This window comes from Bos mutus, chromosome 1 (assembly GCF_027580195.1).
Source record: "Bos mutus isolate GX-2022 chromosome 1, NWIPB_WYAK_1.1, whole genome shotgun sequence".
In the NCBI taxonomy this organism is placed as follows: Eukaryota; Metazoa; Chordata; class Mammalia; order Artiodactyla; family Bovidae; genus Bos; species Bos mutus.
This window is the reverse complement of record NC_091617.1, coordinates 135,868,213-135,892,379: the sequence shown is the minus strand read 5'-3', so window position 1 is coordinate 135,892,379 and position 24,167 is coordinate 135,868,213. Positions and strand designations below refer to the sequence as shown.

At 36.8% G+C, this 24,167-nt stretch overlaps 1 protein-coding gene across 1 annotated transcript in view; it reads left to right on the top strand.

Annotated features, from left to right (window-relative positions):
- The window catches only part of DNAJC13 (DnaJ heat shock protein family (Hsp40) member C13), a 162,160-nt gene that overhangs the window by 118,324 nt on the left and 19,669 nt on the right, over window positions 1-24,167 (top strand). The window contains exons 37-48 of the mRNA XM_005906542.3: window positions 258-442; window positions 862-936; window positions 2,257-2,376; window positions 5,164-5,343; window positions 10,674-10,841; window positions 11,837-11,950; window positions 13,360-13,476; window positions 14,595-14,772; window positions 19,054-19,145; window positions 20,695-20,794; window positions 22,708-22,782; window positions 23,012-23,124. Coding sequence (XP_005906604.2) covers window positions 258-442; window positions 862-936; window positions 2,257-2,376; window positions 5,164-5,343; window positions 10,674-10,841; window positions 11,837-11,950; window positions 13,360-13,476; window positions 14,595-14,772; window positions 19,054-19,145; window positions 20,695-20,794; window positions 22,708-22,782; window positions 23,012-23,124 — 1,517 coding nt within the window. The remainder of the gene's footprint in view (window positions 1-257; window positions 443-861; window positions 937-2,256; window positions 2,377-5,163; window positions 5,344-10,673; window positions 10,842-11,836; window positions 11,951-13,359; window positions 13,477-14,594; window positions 14,773-19,053; window positions 19,146-20,694; window positions 20,795-22,707; window positions 22,783-23,011; window positions 23,125-24,167) is intronic.

The following is a 24,167-nucleotide window of genomic DNA, read 5'->3' as shown; positions in this document are numbered from 1 at the left end:
TACTCTGCGAAGGATCAAAACCACTATACACAAAGTTTAGTTTTAATCTACCAGGAAATACTCTTTTTCTAGTAGAAACATTTTAGAGAGGTCAACCAAACAAGTTTGCTAGTAGAAAAGATCCAAGGGATTTGTACTCAGTTTAATTTCTTTATATAAACTAGAATTAGGAAACATTTAAGATGTTGACTGTTTTAATCTTTTTTTTTTTTTTGACAATGTAATTAAAAATTAACTTAAAACCATGATTATTTCAGATTTACAGCCTTATAAATATGCAGGATACCCCATGCTAATTAGGACTATAACAATGGAAACTTCAGATGACCTCCTTTTCTCAAAAGAATCACCATTGTTGCCTGCTGCTGCAGAGCTGGCTTTCCATACGGTTAACTGCTCAGCCCTCAATGCTGAAGAGCTTAGACGGGAGAATGGAATTGAGGTAATATGGAATGATCTTTGTCCTTGTCTTAAAGCTAGTTTAGGCGAACTGTCTCTTAGCAATAAAAAATTCACCAAGTACAAATACAGTTGATACAGTTTCTTTAATTTATTGCAACAGATAAGCATGTTCTTTATATTCTAATACCAAAATTAAAATAAATGGAGCCTTATTGCATAACATGAATTTGAGGATATTGGATTCAAAATTGGTGAACTTAATATTACTTGCAAAATAGTGTAGTAGGATGCCTTTAAAAAACTGCAGGGTTCTTTGTTTACTTATTTATTTAACAAATGTTAATTGAGCCAACACTTATTTGCCAAGTTTCTAATACTGGAAGGTTAATTAATGTTTTATTCCTAGCAGAAGAGGCTTTTCAAACTTCGAGAGTTAACGGCAGACTTCTTTCTCTGCAGGTGTTACAAGAGGCATTTAGTCGCTGTGTGGCTGTCTTGAATCGTTCTAGTAAACCAAGTGACATGTCAGTACAGGTAAGGCTGAAACACACTATTACGCTAGACTAGTAGTTCAGACGTTAGGTCTGTTTTAGAATCACTTTGAGGGCTCATTAAAACCTGGGTTGCTGAGGTCTGCCTCCCAGGTCCTCTGCCCAGAGTTTCTGATTCATAAACTCTAGAGTAGGGGCCTGAGAATATGCTTTTCTAACAGAATTCCCAGATGATACTGATGCTGTTATTCTGTGTATCACACTTTAATAAGTACTGTGCTAAATCATATGTAATCTGTTGGTTTAATTTTGTTCCTTATAATAGAGAGTGATATAATGAATCCCATGTCCCCTTTACCCAGTTTCAAACATCTGTAATTTTTCCATTTTTGTTTCACTTATCTTCCATCCCCTTCCTTAATTCCTTCTTTACTTCCCACTCCCATACCTAGTGTTTTCATTTTCTTCTTTTCTGTTGAATTCTTTGGTAGAAGAACCATCAGGAACATTAAGATCACTGTAAAATGCATCTTTTTGACCTTTTGTATATGCCAGCAAAATTTAGAATATAAAACAATTCAGTACAGGCTTTTGAGTTTCATTTTTATTAATAAGTATAGTACATTATTAGAATTCAGGGCAAAAATACTTTAATCTAGAAGTTGGCAAATTTTTTTAATAAAGGGCTAGAGGGTGGTTATTTGAGACATTCAGGTTACGTGTAGTCTGTTGCATAGTTTTTAAATTATTTATTTATTTTTGGTTGGACTGGGTCTTTGTTGCAGAGCACAGGCTTTCTCCTTGCGGAGAGTGGGGGCTTCTCTTTATCATGGTGCACAGGTTTTTAATTGCAGTGATTTCTCTCATTGCTGAGCACCAGTGCTAGGGTGCACGGGCTTTAGTAGTTGCTGCTGGAGGGCTCTAGAGCGCAGGCTTAGTAGTTGTGGCACATGGACTTTATTGCCCCATGGCATGTGGACTCTTTCTGGACCAGGGATCAAACCTGTGTTCCCTGCATTGGCAGATGGATTCTTGTCCGCTACCACCAGGGAAATCTTATTGCATGTTTTTATTTGTGACTTTTACAACTCTTTGCAAATGTAAAAGCTAAGGCTTCCTGGCCATACAAAAACAGATCATGGTTGACTTGGCCTGTGGCCGTATAGTGGCCATGGTTTGCCAACCCTGCATCTATAGGGTATCTTAACCAGAAATACTGATAATTCAGTAGAAATATTCTGTTTAATTTTGGAGCGTCATATATATCATTAAACATTATTACGAATCTCTGCTGATTTGATTTCCACTGTCTTAAACATGAATGCACATGTGACCTTTTTTTACTCTGTTGTGTTATCTGCAGGTGTGTGGACACATAAGCAGATGCTATAGTGTGGCTGCTCAGTTTGAAGAATGCCGAGAGAAGATTACAGAAATGCCTGGCATCATCAGGGATCTCTGTCGGGTGCTCTACTTCGGCAAGGTAGACATTACGTTTATTGCTTTCTGGATTCAATCAGCAATGAGTTTTCTCATCAAATAGCCAGTCCTCAATTTATAAATTAAGTTCTTTTCCTAAAATTATTTTCAAGTAAATGACATGGATCTCTAAAAACATTTTTCACTGAATCCTTGCCATAAATGATGACTTTGTTCCTGGGTTGGCCCACAAAGAATAAGACAAGAATGACATATTTAAATGGAAGTTGGTTTCCTCTGAACAGTTGAACAGAGGCAGGGAAGCAAGAGAGAAGACTAAACTAAATCAGTCTAATGAAAGTAAAGTGAAAGAAAGTGAAAGTGAAGTCGCTCAGTCGTGTCCAACTCTTTGCGACCCCGTGGACTGTAGCCTACCAGGCTCCTCTCTCCATGGGATTCTCCAGGCAAGAATAGTGGAGTGGGTTACCATTTCCTTTTCCAAGGCATCTTCCCAACCCAGTGATCGAACCCGAGTCTCCCACATTGTAGGCAGACACTTCAACCTCTGAGCCAAGAGTCAAGTCACCGCATGGTGAAAAGGTCATAGGGATCTGAGAGCTTGCTGTTTCTTCCCAGTCCAACACTGCTGAGGGAAGTTGACTATGGGTGATGTGATAAGTGACTGGAAAGGAAAGAGATTCTCTGGTAACTGAGCAGAGTGACAGTTGTGTTGGAATAGAATAGGACTAGGTTGCTGATCCTGGGCTAAGGTACCTAGAAATAAGGAATCTGATGAAAACATGTCCCCAGCTATATTTACTTGACATACTTAGATGTGTCTAGTAAGAAAGAAATGCTGGTATAAAGAAGTCAATCTGTACACCTACACTAAAGGCTTCATTGATATACTTATGATCACTGGCACATGTATTGCTACTAATGCCTTATCACTGTTTTTAAAAATACAAGAAGTGAAACAAAACAGTATTCTCAAGTCTTTAACACTAATTGGCTTCAAAGATAGTAATTCTGGTACAAATCAAATCCACATTGAGGTATTACCTCACTTTGGTCAGAATGTCTATCAACAAAAAGTCTACAAATAATAAATGCTAGAGAGGATGTGGAGAAAGAGATCCCTTGTATACTGTTGTTGGGAATGTAAGTTGGTGTAGTACAGCCACTATGGAAAACAGCATGCTGCTGCTGCTGCTGCTAAGTCGCTTCAGTCATGTCCGACTGTGCGACCCCATAGACGGCAGCCCACCAGGCTCCCCCGTCCCTGGGATTCTCTAGGCAAGAACACTGGAGTGGGGTGCCATTTCCTTCTCCAATGCATGAAAGTGAAAAGTGAAAGTGAAGTCGCTCAGTCGTGTCCGACTCTTCGAGACCCCATGCACTGCAGCCAACCAGGATCCTCCATCCATGGGATTTTCCAGGCAAGAGTACTGGAGTGGGGTGCCATTGCCTTAGGTTCCCTAAAAAAACTAAAAATAGAGAAAGAATACTGAAGTGGGTAACCATTCCCTTCTCCATGGGATCTTCTTGACCCAGGGATCAAATCTGGGTTTCCTGCATTGCAGGCAGATTCTTGACTGCCTGAACCACCTGGGAAGCCCGAGAGCTACCATATGATGAAGCGATTCCACTCCTAGGTACATATCTGGAAAACTGAACACATTATTTGAAAAGATACGTGCACCCAGTGTTCATAGCACTATTCATAATAGCCAAGGCATGAAAACAACCCAGGTGCTCATCAACAAATGGTTGGCTTAAGTTGATGTGTATACACACACACTGTATATACACACACAAATACACACACACAATGGGATGTTATTGAGCCATAAAAAAAGAATGAAATATTGCCATTTGCAGCAGTGTGAATGACCTAGAGAATATTATGCTTAATGTAACAAGTCAGACAAAGACAAGCACTGTGTGATATCACTTACATGTGGAATCTAAAAAACCATACAAATGAACATATATACAAAATAGAAACAGTCTCACAGACATAGAAAACAAACTTATGGTTACCAAAAAGAAAAGGAAGAGGGAGGCGAGGAGGGACAATGGGAGTGAATGAAAGGAAGAAAAATGGGATTAACAAATACAAACTGCTATATATAAAATGGGCTTCCCTGATAGCTCAGTTGGTAAAGAATCTGCCTACAGTGCAGGAGACCCTGGTTTGATTCCTAGGTCGGGAAGATCCTCTGGAGAAGGCTTAGGCTACCCACTCCAGTATTCTTGGGCCTCCCTTATGGCTCAGCTGGTAAAGAACTCACCTACAATGTAAGAGACTTGGGTTCTATCCCTGGGTTGGGAAGATCCCCTGGAGAAGGGAAACGCTACCTACTCCAGTGTTCTGGCCTGGAGAATTCCATGGACTGTATAGTCCATGGGGTCGCAAAGAGTCAGACATGACTGAGTGACTTTCACTTTCATTCATAAAATAGGAAGGATTTGTTATCTAATTGTATAACACAAAGACTTATACCCAATATCTTGTATTAACCTATCATGGAATATGATCTCCAAAAAAAATGAATCTCTGTGTTGTATACCTGAAACTAACACAATATTGTAAACAACCATGCTTCAGTTTTCAAATTAATTTTTTAAAATAGTAATTCTGTGTCTTGTCACATGGTTACTTTAATTTTAGGCTTTAAATGATACAGGACTCGGATATAAATCAGAATAGAAAATGTAAGAGGAGGTAAACACACATACAATAAGATAGTTAAGTAACTTCTCCTACATTCACAGTCTGTTTCTCTTGGGAGCTTTTTTTAAAAAAATCCATCATTTTTTTTTTTAATTCCATTATTTTTATTCTCAGGGTATTCCGAGAGTGGCTGCCCTTGGGGTAGAATGTGTTAGCTCTTTTGCTGTGGATTTCTGGCTACAGACACACCTATTACAAGCTGGAATTTTGTGGCATCTGCTTGGTTATCTCTTTAATTATGACTACACCCTGGAAGAGAGTGGTATTCAGAAAAGTGAAGAAACAAACCAGCAGGTAATGTGAACATTAACACTGGATTTGAGCCCAAAATGTAGATTACTGCAAAAGCAAAGCCCTAGCTATCCAGAGCCCTCAAGGCATAAACCATTTTTCAAGATTATTAAGCTTATTGTTCTTTAAGCCCCAAATCTGTTTATCGTAACCACTTATCCCAGAAGTTTTCAAGACCATGGAATTTGCAATAGGTATACTGGGCATAACTTAATCTTTTCTTGATTACTCAGAATCACCTTTATGATTGCAGAATTATGGTTGTATATCACAGGGAAGTGATAACAGTGCTGTTGAAGCTTATTTGCCTAAACACTTGAGAACTTACCTGATTGTTTTTTTTACAGATTTTTTTTTTATCTTACAGGTATTTTTTCCATCACTCCTTTCTTATTCATTATTCATATTGTGAATATGTGCCTCTAGTGATCAGATCTACTTAATCATCTCTTGTTCCCCATCCTATCCCCCAGGGTGCTGCTTCCAGTTATCAGCAAGTTACTATATTGGATACAAATGACTACATAGATCCTGATTGTCTTTCATATAAATAGAAGAATAAGCTGTAATGCATGAACTTTTTTTAATCATTTTTTTATTTTAAATTCTTTATTTTTTAATTGAAGGATAATTGCTTTACAGAATTTTGTTATTTTCTGTCAAACATCAGCATGAATCAGCTATAGGTATACATATGCCCCCTCCCTCTTGAACCTCTCTCCCATGTCCCTCCCTACCCTACCCCCTAGGTTGGTATAGAGCTCTTGTTTGAGTTGCCTGAGACATACAGCAAATTCCCATTAGCTATCTATTTTACATATGGTAATGTAAGTTTCCATGTTATTCTCTCCATACATCTCACCCTCTCCTGCCCTCTTTCTGTGTCTGTAAGTCTGTTCTTTATGTCTGTAAGTCTGTTCTTTATGTCTGTTTCTTCACTACTGCCCTGCAAATAAATTCTTTGGTACAATCTTTTAAAATTCCTTATATTTGCATTAGTATATGGTATTTATCTTTCTCTTTCTGACTTACTTCACTCTGTATAATAGGCTATAGGTTCATCCACCACATTAGAACTGACTCAAATGTGTTCCTTTTTATGGCTGAGTAATATTCCATTGTGTATATGTACATAACTTCTTTATCCATTTATCTGTCAATGGACATCTAGGTTGCTTCCATGCTCTAGCTATTGTAAATAGTGCTGCGGTGAACATGGGGGTACATGTGTCTTTTGCAGTTTTGGTTTCCTCAGGGTATATGCCTAGGAGTGGGATTGCTGAGTCATATGGTGGTTTTATTCCTGGTTTTTTAAGGAATCTCCATACCATCTTCCATAGTGGCTGTATCACTTTACATTCCTTCAACAGCACAAGAGCATTCCCTTTTCTCTACACCTTCTCTAGCTGATGATGGCCTTTCTGACCAATGTGAGGTGATATCTCATTGTAGTTTTGATTTGCACTTCTCTAACGATGAACAGTGTTGAGCATCTTTTCATGTATTTGTTAGCCATCTGTATGTCTTCTTTGGAGAAATTTCTGTTTAGGTCTTTTCTCCTGCATTTTGATTGGGTTGTTTTTTTTTCAGGCCTTGAGTTATACGAGCTGCTTCTATATTTTGGAAATTAATCCTTTGTCCATTGTTTAATTTGCTGTTGTTTTCTCCCATTCTGAGGGTTGTCTTTTCACCTTATTTATAGTTTCCTTTGCTGTGCAAAAGCTTTTAAGTTTAATCAGGTCCCACTTGTTTATTTTTGTTTTTATTTCTCTAAGACAGGGCTTACAGAGGATTTTGCTTTGATTTGTATCATCGAGTGTTGTGGCTGTGTTTTCCTCTAAGAGTTTTATAGTTTCTGGTCTTACACATTTAGGTCTTTAATCCATTTATCTTTGTGTACGGTATTAGGAAAGTGTTCTAATTTCATTTTTTTACATGCAGCTGTCCAGTTTTCCCAGAACCAATTATTGAAGAGGCTATCTTTCCCCTGTGTATATTCTTGACTCCTTTGTCAAAAATAAGGTACCCATATGTATGTGGGTTTATTTCTGGGCTTTCTATCTTGTTCCATTGGTCTATATTTCTGTTTTTGTGCCAGTATCATACTTTTTTGATGACTCTGGCTTTGTAGAATAGTCTGAAGTCAGGAAGGTTGATTCCTTCAGCTCCGTTCTTCTTTCTCAAGACTGCTTTGGCTGTTCGGGGTCTTTTGCATTTCCATATGAATTGTGAGATCTTTTTTGTTCTAGTTCTATGAAAAATGCCATTGGTAATTTGATAGGGATCACATTGAATCTGTAGATTGTGTTTGGTAGTATAGTCATTTTCACAATGTTGATTCCTCCACCCTAGTAACATAGAATATCTCTCCATCTGTTTATGTCATCTTTGATTTCTTTCATCAGTGTCTTATAGTTTTCTGCATGCAGTTTTTTTTGTCTCCTTAGCTAGTTGTATTCCTAAATATTTTGTTCTTTCAGTTGCAATCATGAATGGGGTTGATTCCTTAATTTCTCTTTCTGATTTTTCATTGTTAGTATATAGGAATGCAAGTGATTTCTGTGTATTGATTTTCTGTCCTGTGACTTTGCTAAATTCACTGATTAGCTCTAGTAATTTTCTGATAGTATCTTTAAGGTTTTCTGTGTACAGTATCATGTCATCTGCAAACAGTGAGAGCTTTGCTTTTCTTTTCCAATCTGGATTCCTTTTATTTCTTTTTCTTCTCTGATTTCTGTAGCTAGGACTTCCAAAGCTATGTTGAATCCTAGGGGTGAGAGTGGACACCCCTGTCTTATTCCTCATCTTAGGGGAAATGGTTGCAGTTTTTCACCATTGCGAATAATATTCGTTGTGGGCTTATCATGTATGCCTTTACTATGTTGAGGTAGGTTCCTTTTGTGCCCATTTTTTGAAGAGTTTCAATCATAAAAGCATGCTGAATTTTGTCAAAGGCTTTTTCCACATCTTGAAATTATCATATGTTTATCTTTCAATTGGTTTATATGGTGTATCACATTGATTGATTTGCCTATATTGAAGATTCCTTCCATCCCTGGAATAAACTCAACTTTATCATGGTGTGTTAGCTTTTTAATGTGTTGTTGAAATCTGTTTGCTAGAATTTTGTTGAGGATTTTAACATCTATGTTTATCAGTGATATTGGCCTGTAGCTTTCTTTTTTGTGTGTTGTCTTTGTCTGGTTTTGTTATCAGGGTGTTGGTGGCCTCATAGAATGGATTTGGAAGTATTTCTTTCTCTGCAACTTTTTGAAGAACTTTTAGAAGGATAGGCATTAGCTCTTCTCTAAATGTTTGATAGAATTCATTTGTGAAGCCATCTGATCCTGGGCTTTTGTTTTTTGGGAGATTATTGATCACAGTTTTTATTTCAGTGCTTGTAATTGGGTTTTTCATAATTTCTATTTCTTCCTGGTTCAGTCTTGGAAGATTGAACTTTTCTAAGAATCTGTCCATTTCTTGCAGTTTATCCATTTTATTGCCATATAGTTGTTCATAATAGTCTTATAATCCTTTATATGTCTGCACTGTCTGTTGTAACCTCTCCTTTTTCATTTCTAATTTTGTTGATTTGACTCTTCTCTTTTTTTCTTGAGTCTGGCTAAAGGTTTGTCAATTTTGTTTATCTTCTCAAAGAACCATCTTTTAGTTTTATTAATCTTTACTATTGTTTCTTTCATTTCTTTTTCATTTATTTCTGCTCTGATCTTTATGATTTCTTTCCTTCTGCTAATTTTGGTTTTTTTTTAATTCTTTTTCCAGTTGTTTTAGGTGTAAAGTTAGGTTGTCTGATTTTTCTCTTGTTCCTTGAGGTAGGATTTTATTGCTATAAACGTCCCTCTTAGAGCTGCTTTTGCTGCATCCCATAGATTTTGAGTTGTGTTTTCCTTGTCATTTGTTTTTAGGAATTTTTTGATTTGCCTTTTGATTTCTTCAGTAACCAGTTTGTTACTTAGAAATGTACTGTTTAATCTCCATATGTTTGTGTTTTTTACATTTTTTTTCTTAGAATTGATGTCTCGTCTCATAGCATTGTGGTCAGAGAAGATGCTTGACACAATGTCAATTTTCTTAAATTTACTGAGGTTAGATTTATGACCCAAGATGTGGTGTATCCTGGAGAATGGAATGTTCCATGTGCACTTGAGAAGGAGGTGTATTCTTCTGTATTTGGATGGAGTGTCCTGAAGATATCAATGAGATCCATTTTGTCTAATGTGTCATTTAAGACTTGTATTTCCTTATTCATTTTCTGTTTTCATGATCTGTCCACTGGTGTAAGTGGGGTGTTAAAGTCGCCTCCTATTATTGTGTTACTGTCAATTTCTCCTTTTATGTCTGTTAGTGTTTGTTTTATGTGCTGAGGTGCTCCTGTGTTGGTTGTATAGATGTTTGCAGTTGTTATGTCTTCCTCTTGTACTGATTGCTTGATCATTAGGTAGTGTTCTTCCTTATCTCTTGTAATATTCTTTATTTTAAGGTCTACTTAGTCTAATATGAGGATTGCTACTCCAGCTTTCTTTTGGTTTACATTGGCATGGAATATATTTTTCCACCCTCTCAGTTTCAGTCATTATATGTATCTTTAGATCTGAAGTGGATTTCTTCTAGACAGCATATATATGGGTCTTGTTTTTGTATCCATTCAGCTGTCTGTGTCTTTTGGTTGCAGCATTTAATGCATTTATTTTTAAGGTAATTATTGATATATATGATCCTATAGCCATTTTCTTGGAGAAGGCAATGGCACCCCACTCCAGTACTCTTGCCTGGAAAATCCCACAGACAGAGGAGCCTGGTAGGCTGCAGTCCATGGGGTCGCTAAGAGTTGGACACAATTGAGTGACTTCCCTTTCACTTTTCACTTCATGCATTGGAGAAGGAAATGGCAACCCACTCCAGTGTTCTTGCCTGGAGAATCCCAGGGACGGCAGAGCCTGGTGGGCTGCCGTCTATGGGGTCGCACAGAGTCGGACACGACTGAAGCAACTTAGCAGCAGCAGCCATTTTCTTAATTGTTTGGGTTTTTTGTTTGTTTGTTTGTTTGTTTTAGATCTTTTTCTTCTTTTGTATTTCCTAACTATATAAGTCCCTTTAACATTTGTTTTCAAGCTGGTTTGGTGGTACTGAATTCTCTTGACTTTTACTTTTCATAAACTCTTGACATTAGTATTGGGGACTTCAGTACCTTTTTTGTTTCTTTTTCTTTGCTTTCTCTTCCTTAATATGTTCCATGCTGTTTTGATTCCATAAATGTACTATTGCCTGGTAAGAGATCTATTTTAATAAATGTGTTAATTTTTTTGCAACAGGAAGTAGCCAACAGCCTTGCCAAACTGAGTGTCCGAGCTCTAAGTCGCCTTGGAGGTTATCTGCCTGAAGAACAAACAACACCAGAAAATCCAACCATAAGGAAAAGTTTAGCTGGCATGCTGACCCCCTATGTTGCTAGAAAACTTGCTGTGATTAGTGCTACTGAGGTATGTGCTTCAGAGCTAGCCTGGGTTTTGATAAATATTGCAAGATCCTTTACATAATAGAGGAATATAACAATGTCGATTGCTCTCAGAAACCTAAAAATTGAAAATGCTCACACGCTTGTTCTCTCAACTGAGAAATTTGGTTATTGTGTCTTGGTGCTGAGGATAGCAGCTCTATACGTCTGGGGTTAATAACTCCCTTTTTTCCTCAAGCACAAAGCTCAGAAAATGTAAAGTGTAAAAACTTCTAATTAAAACATTTTGGGAATTCCCTGATGGTCCAGTTGTTAGGATTTGGATTCAAGTCAAGGGCCTGGATTCAGTCCCTGGTTGAGGAAATAAAATCCTGCAAGCCGTGAGACACACACCCCCACTCTCTGTCCCCACAAAAAAACATTTAAAGGAGAGTTAAGTGTGTATGTGTACACTTAAATTGAGTAAAGCGACACAAAGGGAAAACACTCTAGATGGCTAAGCAAGCATAAGCTTATGTCTGCAGAACTACTTAATGCAGCCTTGAATCAGGGTTTGGCTGAGAAAACTGGAACTGAATCTCTGCCCATAAATTCTACTTCCCTTTTTGGGAGTATGCTTCATAAAGACTTAGATTTTGTTTTCAAATAAAAAGTCATGTGGTATTCTTTTTAAGCTTATATTTACTGTTTATATTTACTTTAATAAAATATCGTGTGTGATTTTCACCAAAGCAAAGCAAATGTTAAGAATGAGATGTAAAAACAGACTCAAATTTGAATTGCAGTTTCACCACTTAAAAGTGAGACCTGGAACAAATAATTTGATCTTTCTCAGAGAAGTCTTGATTTTTCTCAGCTGCAGTATGGTAAACATTATATTTTCAAACTTGTTAAAATTATTCAAGCCCGTTGTACTTAAGGTTCCTGTTACAGAGCTTGGTGAGTCATAGACAATTTAAATGAATGATAACTTCAATATTTTTTCTAAATATTATAAAACAGTAATATTCTGTCTTCTAGATTTTGAAGATGCTTAACAGTAACACAGAGAGCCCCTATTTGATATGGAACAATTCTACAAGAGCAGAACTACTTGAATTTCTTGAATCTCAACAGGAAAGCATGATTAAAAAAGTAAGTTAATAATTTCTTGCATCCTCCCACCTTCCAGTGGAGAAGGTAGTAAGTCATGAAAAAATCAAGACAGAGAGTAGAATGGGAGATAAGGAGTTGGCCTGAATAATACATAACTAGACGGTTGAATCTTGATGGTTTAGAAGACATTTATGTTTGTGAGTTTGGACTTCATTAAGGAGTAACCATCACTGAATGTCCTGGATTGCAAAATTTGGCTTACCACTCATTTCATGATAGTCACTCAGAGCTCTTCATTGATAGAAGTTTTGAGAATTGCAGAGCTAGGAAGAACCAGTCTCAGATTTCTACATATCATCTGTTTTTTTACCAGAAGAGAGAGAATATCATTCTTTCTTCGTTTAGCCCTTTACAGTTTATTCCTGCTTCCCTCCTAGCTCAGTTGGTAAAGAATCTGCCTGCAGTACAGGAGACCCAGGTTTGAGTCCTGTGTCGGGAAGATCCCCTGGAGAGGGAAATGGTGATCCACTCCAGTATTCTTGCCTGGAGAATCCCATGGACAGAGGAGCATTCACTTTTCTTTGCAATTTATTATACACTTTTATATATTATTTCAGTCCAACCTAAATTTTATGTAATTTCAATCTTCTTGGGGCTATTTTTTCCCCAGTTCCTTACCTGTTTTCCTATCTTTTTCTTTGTCCTTAAATAGAAATCAACTGATATATTACCTTGCTTTTTTAATTCAGAGACCCTGTTTTCCTGCACTTTATCATTTAATGTATTACTTTTTAAAGCCAGTTCAGACATGTTCATCTCTTAATTCTATCACCCTATATCTGACCAGGCCAAATGTCTGCTGAGAGGAGAGCCACGTGTCATACTTGCATAAACACTAGGTCTAAGATACTTTATTGGCTGACTTCAGTCATCTTTTGAAATTTTAAAATGAGTTTCAATTTTGGTCTAAAAAATAAAATAACTCTCTGCCTATAAATAACATAACTCTTTTAGAGGCTTCCCTGATGGCTTAGCAGGTAAAGAATCTGCCTGCAATACAGGAGATACAGGTTTGATCCCTGGGTTAGAATAATCCCCTGGAGGAGGAAATGACAGCCCATTCCAGTATTTTTGCCTGAAAAATCCCATGGACAGAAGAGCCTGGCGGGTAACACTACAAAGGGTCACAAAGAGTTGGACATGACTAAGTGACTAACACACGTTCACACACGCATGCCTTTTCCAGAGGACATATTACTAATTATAAATGTTAAAATTGCATTAAGTGCTGTGATGTGTATCCCACCACATTTTTCTCCCATGGAAAAATGAATGGATCTTTGAAGTTATTTTTCTGATAAGTTATTAAACTGAATATGGATAGATTTATAAACTACACACTAATGATTCTGATTTATATCTAACAGTTAGTTTTCTTTTTTTTAAAGGGTGACTGTGACAAAACTTATGGATCAGAATTTGTCTACAGTGATCATGCCAAAGAACTTATTGTAGGGGAGATTTTTGTTAGGGTCTATAATGAAGTCCCTACTTTCCCACTTGAGGTAAGCTCTCTACTTTTGATTTTGTCTGTAACTTTTGATCATTTGTTATTAAAAGCTACTGGTTTATTCACACTATATATATGGAAATAATATCTGTTTTTTGCCAAATATTTTATACTAACTTGGGTATGTGATAGGGTGACCATGGATAACTTACGAGACTTTTTGTTTTGAATGTTGGGGAATTTAATGGATTCATGAATAAGAATTTATTCCTTTCCCAGCTATTTCTTATATTTCATGCATAATGCTTCTCCACTGTATCCTGTATATATGCCTGCAGCTCTGCAGTCTCTTGTGGAACTGTAAAGCCTTTTACATACTCACTCTATCATGTTAAATATCAGACCACCAGACAGTAGTCTATCTCTGGCCAGTTTTTAAAATTAAGAAAATAGAAGGGGAGAGCAAAGAGAATTTTTAGAAGATGACTGGGTCACATCAGGTCATTTCTTGTGATGACCCCTAATCACTTCCAGAAGCAAATAATCTTTTCTTTCCTTAGTTCTTGGGGATCACATAGGAAAGTTTTGTTATAGTGTTTTTTGGAGGGGGTGATAAAGATTTGGTGGTTGATTGGTTTGTAAGGAAGAAAGAAGTGAGGCTTTGTTTTAGAGTTTGCTCTTGAAAAAAGGAATTTACTAACCTGTGATGTATGTTATTTATCACAGAATAATATATAAAAATAGCTGCTAAGAAGAATGAGTTTAGTGATTTGTGAAGTCTCTTTGAAAACTTCTTTTTGAATTTATAATCTAACATATAATTTTTAAATGTAAAAATGCAACCAATTTATAGAAGTTACATATCATACTATCAATTATCTCGGTAAAGTAGGGGCATATTCTTATCTCAGAGTTGTTATACTATATTACCGATGGGAGTAAATCAGATTTCTGATGGATTTGGGCCAACAGTGATAAACACTTTCTAATGCTGTTAAGTTTTATCCCTTTTCTCCTCAGTTCTCATTTAATGCGTAGGTATTTTCTTGTGTCTGTGTAATTTAATCACTTCCATGACTTGAAATGTTTTGTTGTTGCTTTTACTGTGAAGTCTTTGTTATAGGTTATTTATAAGGACACGCATGTTTTTAAATATTTTTCTATTTGATTTAGGTTCCAAAAGCATTTGCTGCAAGTCTCCTGGATTATATAGGCTCCCAGGCCCAGTACCTCCACACCTTCATGGCCATCACTCATGCTGCAAAAGTGGAGTCAGAGCAACATGGAGACCGCTTGCCAAGAGTTGAAATGGCTTTGGAGGCTCTGAGAAATGTTATAAAATATAATCCAGGTATGTGATTGTACCCTTGACAAATAAGATCCTTAAAATAGAAGAGCCCTAAAAATACCAGTTCTCAATTTTACCAGGAAAACTCTAGGAAAATTATGCTTGGTTATTGACCCCATAATATTTTTACCTCTAAATAATAGGCTGGAAAGAGAGGTCAGTCATCATGCTTAGAATTCATATCTCTAAGAGCAAATGAGTTTCAATAAGTTGAAAAGGCAGAATAACTTGATAGTATAAAACATCACATTGATGACATAAATTGACATACAAGGTGTAAGTGCTTATGTTAGAGTTATTGATGAGGTTATCTAATTTTTCCACCACTGGTCCTTACGATGAAAGTTTTTGTGCTTGAAAATTGAGTTCTGACAAAACATGGTCCACTGGAGAAGGGAATGGCAAACCACTTCAGTATTCCTGGCTGGAGAATTCCATGAACGCTATGAAAAGGTAAAAAGATGTGACACTTAAAGATGAACTCCCCAGGATAGTAGGTGCCCAGTATGCTACTGGAGAAGAGCAGAGAAATAGATCCAGAAAGAATGAAAAGGATGAGCCAAAGTGAAAACAGCACCCAGTTTTGGATATGTCTGGTGATGAAAGTAAAGTCCAATGCAGTAAATAACAATATTACGTAGAAACCTGGAATGTTAGGTCCATGAATCAAGGTAAATTGGAAGTGGTCAAACAGGGAATGGCAAGAGTGAACATCAACATTTTAAGAATCAGTGAACTAAAATGGAGCAGAATGGGTGAATGTAATTTAGATGATGATTATATCTACTACTGTGGGCAAGAATCCCTTAGAAGAAATGGAGTTGCCCTCATAGTCAACAAGAGAGTCCAAAATGCAGTACGGGGGTACAGTCTCAAAAACAACAGAAAGATCTCTGTTCATTTCCAAGGCAAACCGTTCAGTATCATAGTAATTCAAGTCTGTGCCCCAATCACTAATGCTGAAAAAGCTGAACTTGAACGTTTCTCTGAAGACCTCCAAGACCTTCTAGAACACCCAAAAAAGATGTCCTTTTCATCATAGGGCAATGGAATGCAAAAGTTGGAAGTCAAGGGTTACCTGGAGTAACAGGCAAGTTTGTTTGGCTTTGGAGGAGAAAACGAAGCAGGGCAAATTCTAACAGAGTTTTGTGAAGAGTACACACCGTTTGTAGCAAACACACTCTTCCAACAACCCAAGAGATAACTCTACTCATGGACGTCACCAGATGGTCAATACCAAAATCAGATTGAGTATATTCTTTGCAGCCAAAGATGGTGAAGCTCTATGCAGTCAGCAAAAACATGACCAGGAGCTGACTGTTGCTCAGATCTTGAACTCTTTATTGCCAAATTTAGACTTAAATTGAAGAAAGTAAGGAAAACCGCTAGGCCATTCAGTATGACCTAAATCAAATCCCTTACAATTATATACAGTGGTCACAAATCCATTCATGGGATTAGATCTGATAGAGTGCTTGAAGAACTATGGATGGAGGTTTGTGACATTGTACAGGAGGTGGTGATGAAAACCATCCTCAAGGAAAAGAAAAGCAAGAAGGCAAAATGGTTGTCTGAGGAGGCCTTACAAATAGCTGAGAAAAGAAGAGACACTAAAGGCAAAGGAGAAAAGGAAAGATATAAGCATCTGAATGCAGAGTTCCATAGAATATCAGGGAGAGATAAGAAAGCCTTCCTCAGCAATCAATGCAAAGAAATAGAGGAAAACAATAGAATGGGAAAGACTAGAGCTCTCTTCAAGAAAATTAGAGATACCAAGGGAACATTTCATGCAAAGATGGGCACAGTAAGGACAGAAACAGAAGATATTAAGAAGAGGTGGCAAGAATACACAGAAGAACTATACAAAAAAAGATCTTAATGGCCCAGATAACCATAATGATGTGATCACTCACTTAGAGCCAGACATCCTGGAGTGCAAGGTCAAGTGGGTGTTAGGAAGCATCACTACACAGCTAGTGGAGGTGATGTAATTCCAGCTATTTCAAATCCTAAATGATGATGCTGTTAAAGTGCTGCATGCACTCAATATGTTAACGAATTTGGAAAACTCGGCAGTGGCCACAGAAGTGGAAAAGGTCAGATTTCATTCCAGTATAAAAGAAGGCAATGCCAAAGAACGTTCAAACTACCACACAATTGCACTCATCTCACACGCTAGTAAAGTTACACTCAAAATTCTCCAAGTGAGGCTTGACAGTACATGAACCGAGAATTTCCAGATGTTCAAGCTGGATTTAGAAAAAGCAGAGGAACCAGAAATCAAATTGCCAACATCCATTGGATCATAGAAAAAGCAAGGGAATTCCAAAACAACATCCACTTCTGCTTTATTGACTATGCCAAAGCCTTTGACTGTGTGGATCACAACAAACTGTGGAAAATTCTTAAAGAGATGGGAATACCATACCAACTTACCTGCCTCCTGAGGAACCTGTATTCAAGTCAAGAAGCAACAGTTAGAACTGGACATGAAACAATAGATTGGTTCCAAATTGGGAAAGAAGTACATCAAGGCTGTATATTGTCACCCTGCTTTTTTTAATTTATATGCAGAGTACATCATATGAAATGCCAGGCTGGATAAAGCAGAAACTGGAATCAAGATTGCAGGGAGAAATATGAAAACATCAGATATGCAGATGACACCACCATTATGGCAGAAAGCAAAAATGAACTAAAGAGCCTCTTGATGAAAGAGTAGGCTTGAAGAGGAGAGTGAAAAAAACTGGCTTAACATTAAAAAAACAAAGGTCATGGCTTGCAGTTCCATCACTTCATGGCAAATAGGTGGGGAAACGATGGAAACAGTGACAATTTTCTTGGGCTCCACAATCACTGCAGATGGTGTCTGCAGCCATGAAATTAAAAGATGCTTGCTTCTTGGAAGAAAAGCTATGACCAACCTAGACAGCATATTAAAAAGCAGAGACATTACTTTGCTGACTAAGGTCCATCTAGTCAAAGCTATGGTTTTTCCAGTAGTCATGTATGGATATGAGAGTTAGACCAAAAGAAAGCTGGTCGCCAGAGAATTGATGATTTGAACTGTGGTGTTGGATAAATTCTTGACAGTCCCTTGAACTGCAAGGAGATCAAACCGGTCAATCCTGAGGGAAATCAATATTGTATGTTCATTGAAAGCACTGATGCTGAAACTGAAGCGCCACTATTTTGGCCACTTGATATGAAGAACTGACTCATTAGAAAAGACCCTGATGCTGGGAAAGATTGAAGTTAGGAGGAAAAGGGGACAACAGAGGATGAGACGGTTTGATGGCATCACTGACTCAATGGACAGGAGTTTGAGCAAGCTCCGGGAGTTGGTGATGGACAGGGAAGCCTGGTGTGCTGCAGTCCATGAGGTCGCAAAGAGGTGGACACAACTGAGCAACTGAACTGAATTGATAGAATATATTGATAAAATACCGAACATAAAACCTGAGTATAAAATATGACACATATGTATAAACTATAGAATATAAAATAGAGTATTATATAGAATATAAAATATAAATATGGAATATAAAATTACATTCAATATTCAGTTTCTTACCTGAAGACCTCAAAACTTTTTATTAACACTTAATATTATCTTTCTTGTACTTCTTTGCTCTTGCCAGTATGTATTACAGTACTATTATAATTTACAGTTGTATTGCCAACAAATTATTCAAATAAAATAACCAACAATAATTAAATGCTGTCTAAGAAAATTTCATTCCCATGGTATACATGTTTTTAAAGGCAGTATTATAAAATCTGAAGAAAACTTCATTTTTTGATTTTGGCATATTAGGTACAAAGAAATTGCTGCAAATCTGGGAATTGATTTGGAACTTGTCTGTAATGTAGTTTTCAAGTGACAGAGTTCTAACTCAGTCCTACTTAAAAGCCAAATGATGTCACACTGTCTCCAGATGTAATTAGGCTGACAAGGTTAGCTCTTGAGGTCTACAGGTAAAGCTTAAAAGTACCACCATAACACTTTTAATTTTTGAATTGTATTTGATAAATTTCTTGTTTTTAGCCTGTTGGTTAGTTAGGCGTTGGGATGGAAATGAAGAGAAAACAAACCAGATAAACTTTAATACTGTTTAACTTCTTAAGATTTACTACTCCTTAGTGATACTGTACTCACTTAATGTCACAATTGCTGAGAAAAGTTTACCACAGACTCGACAGTAAACAAAATATATCTGTTTCCTGAAGATTGATAGAACATTGCTTGGAAATAAAAGACAAGCATTTTATTTTTCTTTCTAGGCTCTGAAAGTGAATGCATTGGTCATTTTAAGTTAATATTTTCTCTTCTTCGAGTCCATGGAGCTGGTCAAGTGCAGCAGTTGGCTTTAGAGGTAAAAGAACTTTGTTCTAAAGCATGCTCTTTCCTGCAACATACTGTACATGGTTTGAACCTTCATTAATCATCATCTAAAGTTGAGTGGAAATTTGTGTGTGGTTGTTTTTTTTTTTTTTTTTTTTTCATTTTGCCTATTAAGGCAAGTGAATGTCTTTAAAACTTGAATTATATGCCCATTTTGAAGAGCAAATATTGTACAGTGTTCAAAGTGCTTCCCTCTGTGGTCATCATCTGTCATGCATTAGAACTTGGGATGCATTTCTATAGTGTCATATGGGATGAGTTAAGGAATGGACTTTACTCGGGATGCTTGGAAGCCACAGATGACAAAAAAAAGGGAGCAGAACTTTCCAGGATCTCTGTTTTTCCACAGAGAGACATGTTGAGACCAAGCTACACACTGTGAGTTTGGTTCCATCTCCCTCAGTTGCTCTCCCTTCTTATGGGTCTGGTACAAAAGCATCCTTTCCAGCTACCCAGAACCTGTGGGTCTTAGAGGTCCAAGAGTGGTTGGAGGGCCCTCCTTTAGGAGAATGAAATCATTGGTCCTGTAGGAAGCTGTTTGTGTGGAGCCTTTTCCTCTGGAAGAAGCAGGAAGACCTTGGTCACAGGGTCCTCTTTATCTAGGCAACCCAGAGTAAACACCCAGGATCTTTTTTCATGTGATCCTGCTTATTGTAACACACACGATTTATTATAAAGAACACCAAATTCAACCTTTCAGTAACAGTGAACTTTATGAATGATTAAGTGTTCTTAAATTGCATTTTGGTTTAAAAAATGTTTACTAAAATAATAAAGGTTAAATTGGTTAACAGCTTAACAAGCATAGTCTTTTCTTTGAAAAGCATTCTTCTCCACTTAATTCCTTCAAGTACCTTTTAATTTTTAAAATAAGCATTATTGTATCTGTGATATTTTTCTTGGAGATGTTGACCACATGGTTCAAGTTGTGGCATTAATCTTTAGATGTATAAGTTAGACTTGAGCGGTCATCTTCTTTTGAAGAAAACATGCCTATTTCTTTATAATAGAAAGATAGACCTAATATTTTGTACTGGGCACTGGAGACATTTACTTTCTCCCTCTAAAAGAAAAAATCCAAGTAGTGAAGATGATTATCTTGCTAATCACTTCCCACCCCAAATCTCCAATTGGAAAATACGATAGTGTACACCATAATTCTGGAGCATGAACTGGTGTAGGATTGAAGGCTTCTTATAAGCCTAAGGATTGTGAATTGGTGCTAAAATATTTGTTTAGATTGTTATATTTGATTGTTACCTTTAAGTTAATAGAAAACTGATATATACAAACACACACACATACTAGCATTAACATTTTTTATTCACAAAAGAGCAAAGTAATAAAGCCAATTTTTAAGAATTAAATTCTTGCCTAAAAGTTAAATATTTTGTCCTCCGAGCATTTTTCTCATTTTGGTAATAAACTTTAAGTTTATTTAGGTCTGACTAATTTGCCTTAATTTGTCTAGGTTTGAAGTTATTTCCAGAACTCTTAATGTCCTATTGATTGATTTTCAGGTTGTGAATATAGTGACATCTAACCAAGATTGTGTCAACAATATTGCTGAATCAATGGTTTTGTCCAATTTATTGGCTCTTCTGCATTCTTTACCATCAAGTATGTATATTCACTGGAATTTTTAGAACCACAGCACAGTCAGCATAGAGAGGAGCAGTTACATAGATGATGCAAAACCTTCAACATAGTGTTTTAAAATACTTTAAGTGGTATTCTTTGTATTAGATTTGTCTTCCTAGTTTATTTTTACAGAAGTTAACTATTTTGTATTTCCATATCCAAACTTGGAAGAGATGATAGAGATCCAAAAGCAAATGAAAATAATCTAGGATTTTCAATTTGCTAAGTATAAGCTACATATGAATGATTGAGAATTAACGGATACTCCATGTTTTAGTAAAAAAACACTCAATTAAACTTGTGTGGTAGAAAAAAATGCTTAATATAAAAATCACCTTATGTTTTACTTAAAGTTCAGTCCTGCATTATTTGTCCTTTACTGATTTGATGCTAATAGTAACTGTTAGCACCAGATGAGATCAGTTTTTAAAAATATAGCAACCTGATTTCTTGAGTACAGCCTGCAGTAATATAGACTCCTTACACACTGTAGTTATGTCTCACATAAGTGTGTAGTTGTGTTAGATCAACCTTGAGATTGCTTTTCAAAGACACTTGTGATACAACTCCAACTTTGTCACTTCCCCATCAACATGCGTTGCTCAGTCAGCTTTGCCTGCCCTTCAGAAGTCACATTAATCTTGACTTCCCACCTGTCCACCTCCTTGAGAGCAGCAACCAGTCTCACTCATTTTCTGCCCCAGTACCTTGCACATGTTATGTATTATGTTCAGTGAATTGAGTGGAGTTCAGTTATTATTGAATATTCTTGTTAGCTTTTAAATGGCAGCATTTAAAAGTTATTAGCAGATTATTATTATTTTTTTGGTCACTCCTACAGCCTTAGTTGGTTTTTCTTTTTTATTAGTTTTTAACAGCTACAAACAATGCAAAATTAAAGTGGCTGAATGTTAACAGAAGTCATGGTTTAAAAGTATATTCATACTGAATTTATATAGTGCAGTCATGGTTTTAATCTTACTGGTAAAACAGCTGATATTTAGATATCTTAGCCTATTCTGTTCTCATTTATATTTTAGACTAAATTATCTTCAACTGTTTGCTCAGGAACATTAAAAACATAAAATAATTGACTTCTTCTGTCCCCTCCAAAGTCTTGTTTTCCTTTGAACTTATGGTTAGAACAGTGACTGGTTTTCAGTGAAATATTGTTTCCTGTCTTAAAGAAGTCTCATTTTAACAAAAGTCTCATTTTGAGTGTTTATTCTCCTGCCTATTAACTTAGCTCAGTCTGGCTACCATCCTTGGTTTTCGTCTCGGCCTAATACCTGGCAGCCTTCACCCTCTTTGCCAGCTCTTCACTCCTCTGGTCACCTGTCTCTTGTTGCCCCTTGACTTTGGAAGAGTAAAGTCCAGTTGTCCAGTCTACTTCAATGACAAGGAAGGGGTGAGAAGTGCACAGACTTTGTGCAGAAGGATGCTATTGTGTTTTACACTGGAACAGTGTCTTGCAACTGCTACTTCCTACTCATTTCTCTAAGATACTAGCACCATATAAAAATAATAGATCTCTGAATATAGTATCCTCAGGCTGTCAGGAGGTGAGATTTTGTTTGCAGAATGAGCAGTGAGGTAGGAGGACAGTATGGCATAGTGCTTATGAGTGTGGATTTTGGAGTCAGACCTCTGTAAACCTCTATATACCTCAGTGGTATAGTGAGTTATACCACTCACTAATTGTGAATTCATGGGCTACTCAAACTGGATCTCAGATTCCTCATAGCAAGACCACAATACCTGTCTGGCTGGTTGTTGTGAAGTTAAAAGTACGATGCCCTTTGTAAAGCACCTTGTTCAGTGCCTGGCACTGATGCCTAGTAAATGTAAGGTGGTGTGCTGATTTGATTCTTGTAATGTCTTTTGTTCTGCAGGTCGTCAGCTTGTTCTGGAGACTCTCTATGCTTTGACATCAAGTACAAAAATTATCAAAGAAGCAATGGCAAGAGGTAGTGTATAAAGTGCTTTTTCATCTAGTCATACTTTGTAATGGTAGAGCTTATTTTGAGCTACTTTATATAGTCTGATAAACTAGAAGAATGCTTTGGAAGGCTTACAATTTTTTTAAAAAAGCAAACTGCATTGAGTTGAAATAAGGTTGAAAGTAAATTCTACTGACTAGAAAAGTCATATTTTTTTATTTAGCATATAAACGCTAATGCTTTTTTTCCTTCACAGGAGCTTTGATTTATTTACTAGATATGTTCTGCAATTCAACACATCCACAGGTTCGAGCCCAGACAGCAGAACTTTTTGCTAAAATGACAGCAGATAAACTAATAGGTCCAAAGGTGAGCACAAAATGGGTTCTTAGAAAGAAATTAATTATTAAAGCTCTGTTACTTTGGTAACTAATTTCATGAGGATTACCAAAGTCTGAAATAGTAAAGTGACTTGATATGAAAGTTGAAAGATTGGCATACCTGAATTATTCCTATATATTACTAGTGGAGAAGGAAATGGCAACCCACTCCAGTGTTCTTGCCTGGAGAATCTCAGAGACGGGGGAGTCTGGTGGGATGCCGTCTATGGGGTCGCACAGAGTCGGGCACGACTGAAGCGACTTAGCATAGCATTACTAGTTAGAGAAAAATTATAATCAGGGAAGCCTGCGCTAGATTTGAGAAGTCTTAATAGAGTGTTTGAATTATGGTGATGAAACTGTTCATCTCCCTTGAAGGAGCCAAAACATATTTTAAAAGTATGTTTTAAGTTGTGACAGAAGATAGATTAGGTTAGGTTAGATTTCACACTTCGAGAATTGGCTTGTGAAGGTGAGTATTACAGTGCCTTTGTTTCTCCTCTCTGCAGGGAGATCTCTCATTAAAAATCTGGAGAAGACAAAATGATCTCTGGAACCGTGGTTCAGTTCATAGAGCAGAAACCCATTAGAATAATACTTCTAAGTAGAATTGCATCCAGACACAGTTGTAATCAAAGTTTCCTTCTTCTGTTACTGAGTCAGTTTCACATGAAGTAATGCTCACTGAAGCACTGTCTGTGCCAGCCCAAATATGAAATAAAGGCTCCTGAGCTCCCCCTTACAGAAAACAAGCTAGATTCAGTTGTGTTTTTTTCTTACCTGATCTCCTGATTTAGATATTGAGAATATGTCATAAGACCTGGAATAGCTTTACTTGGGGAATATGGCTAATAATCTGTCGTCAGTAGGGTTAATGAATAAGGAACATTACATTTGGGTGCCTGTAGCAAGGGCCCATAAAATCATGAATATTGATATTTAATACTGAGTTTTCTTAAAGCCAGAGTTGGGTAGCACATAACTATAATGTCTACTGTTATATTTTAAATAATGTTTTAGATGTTTAAAATA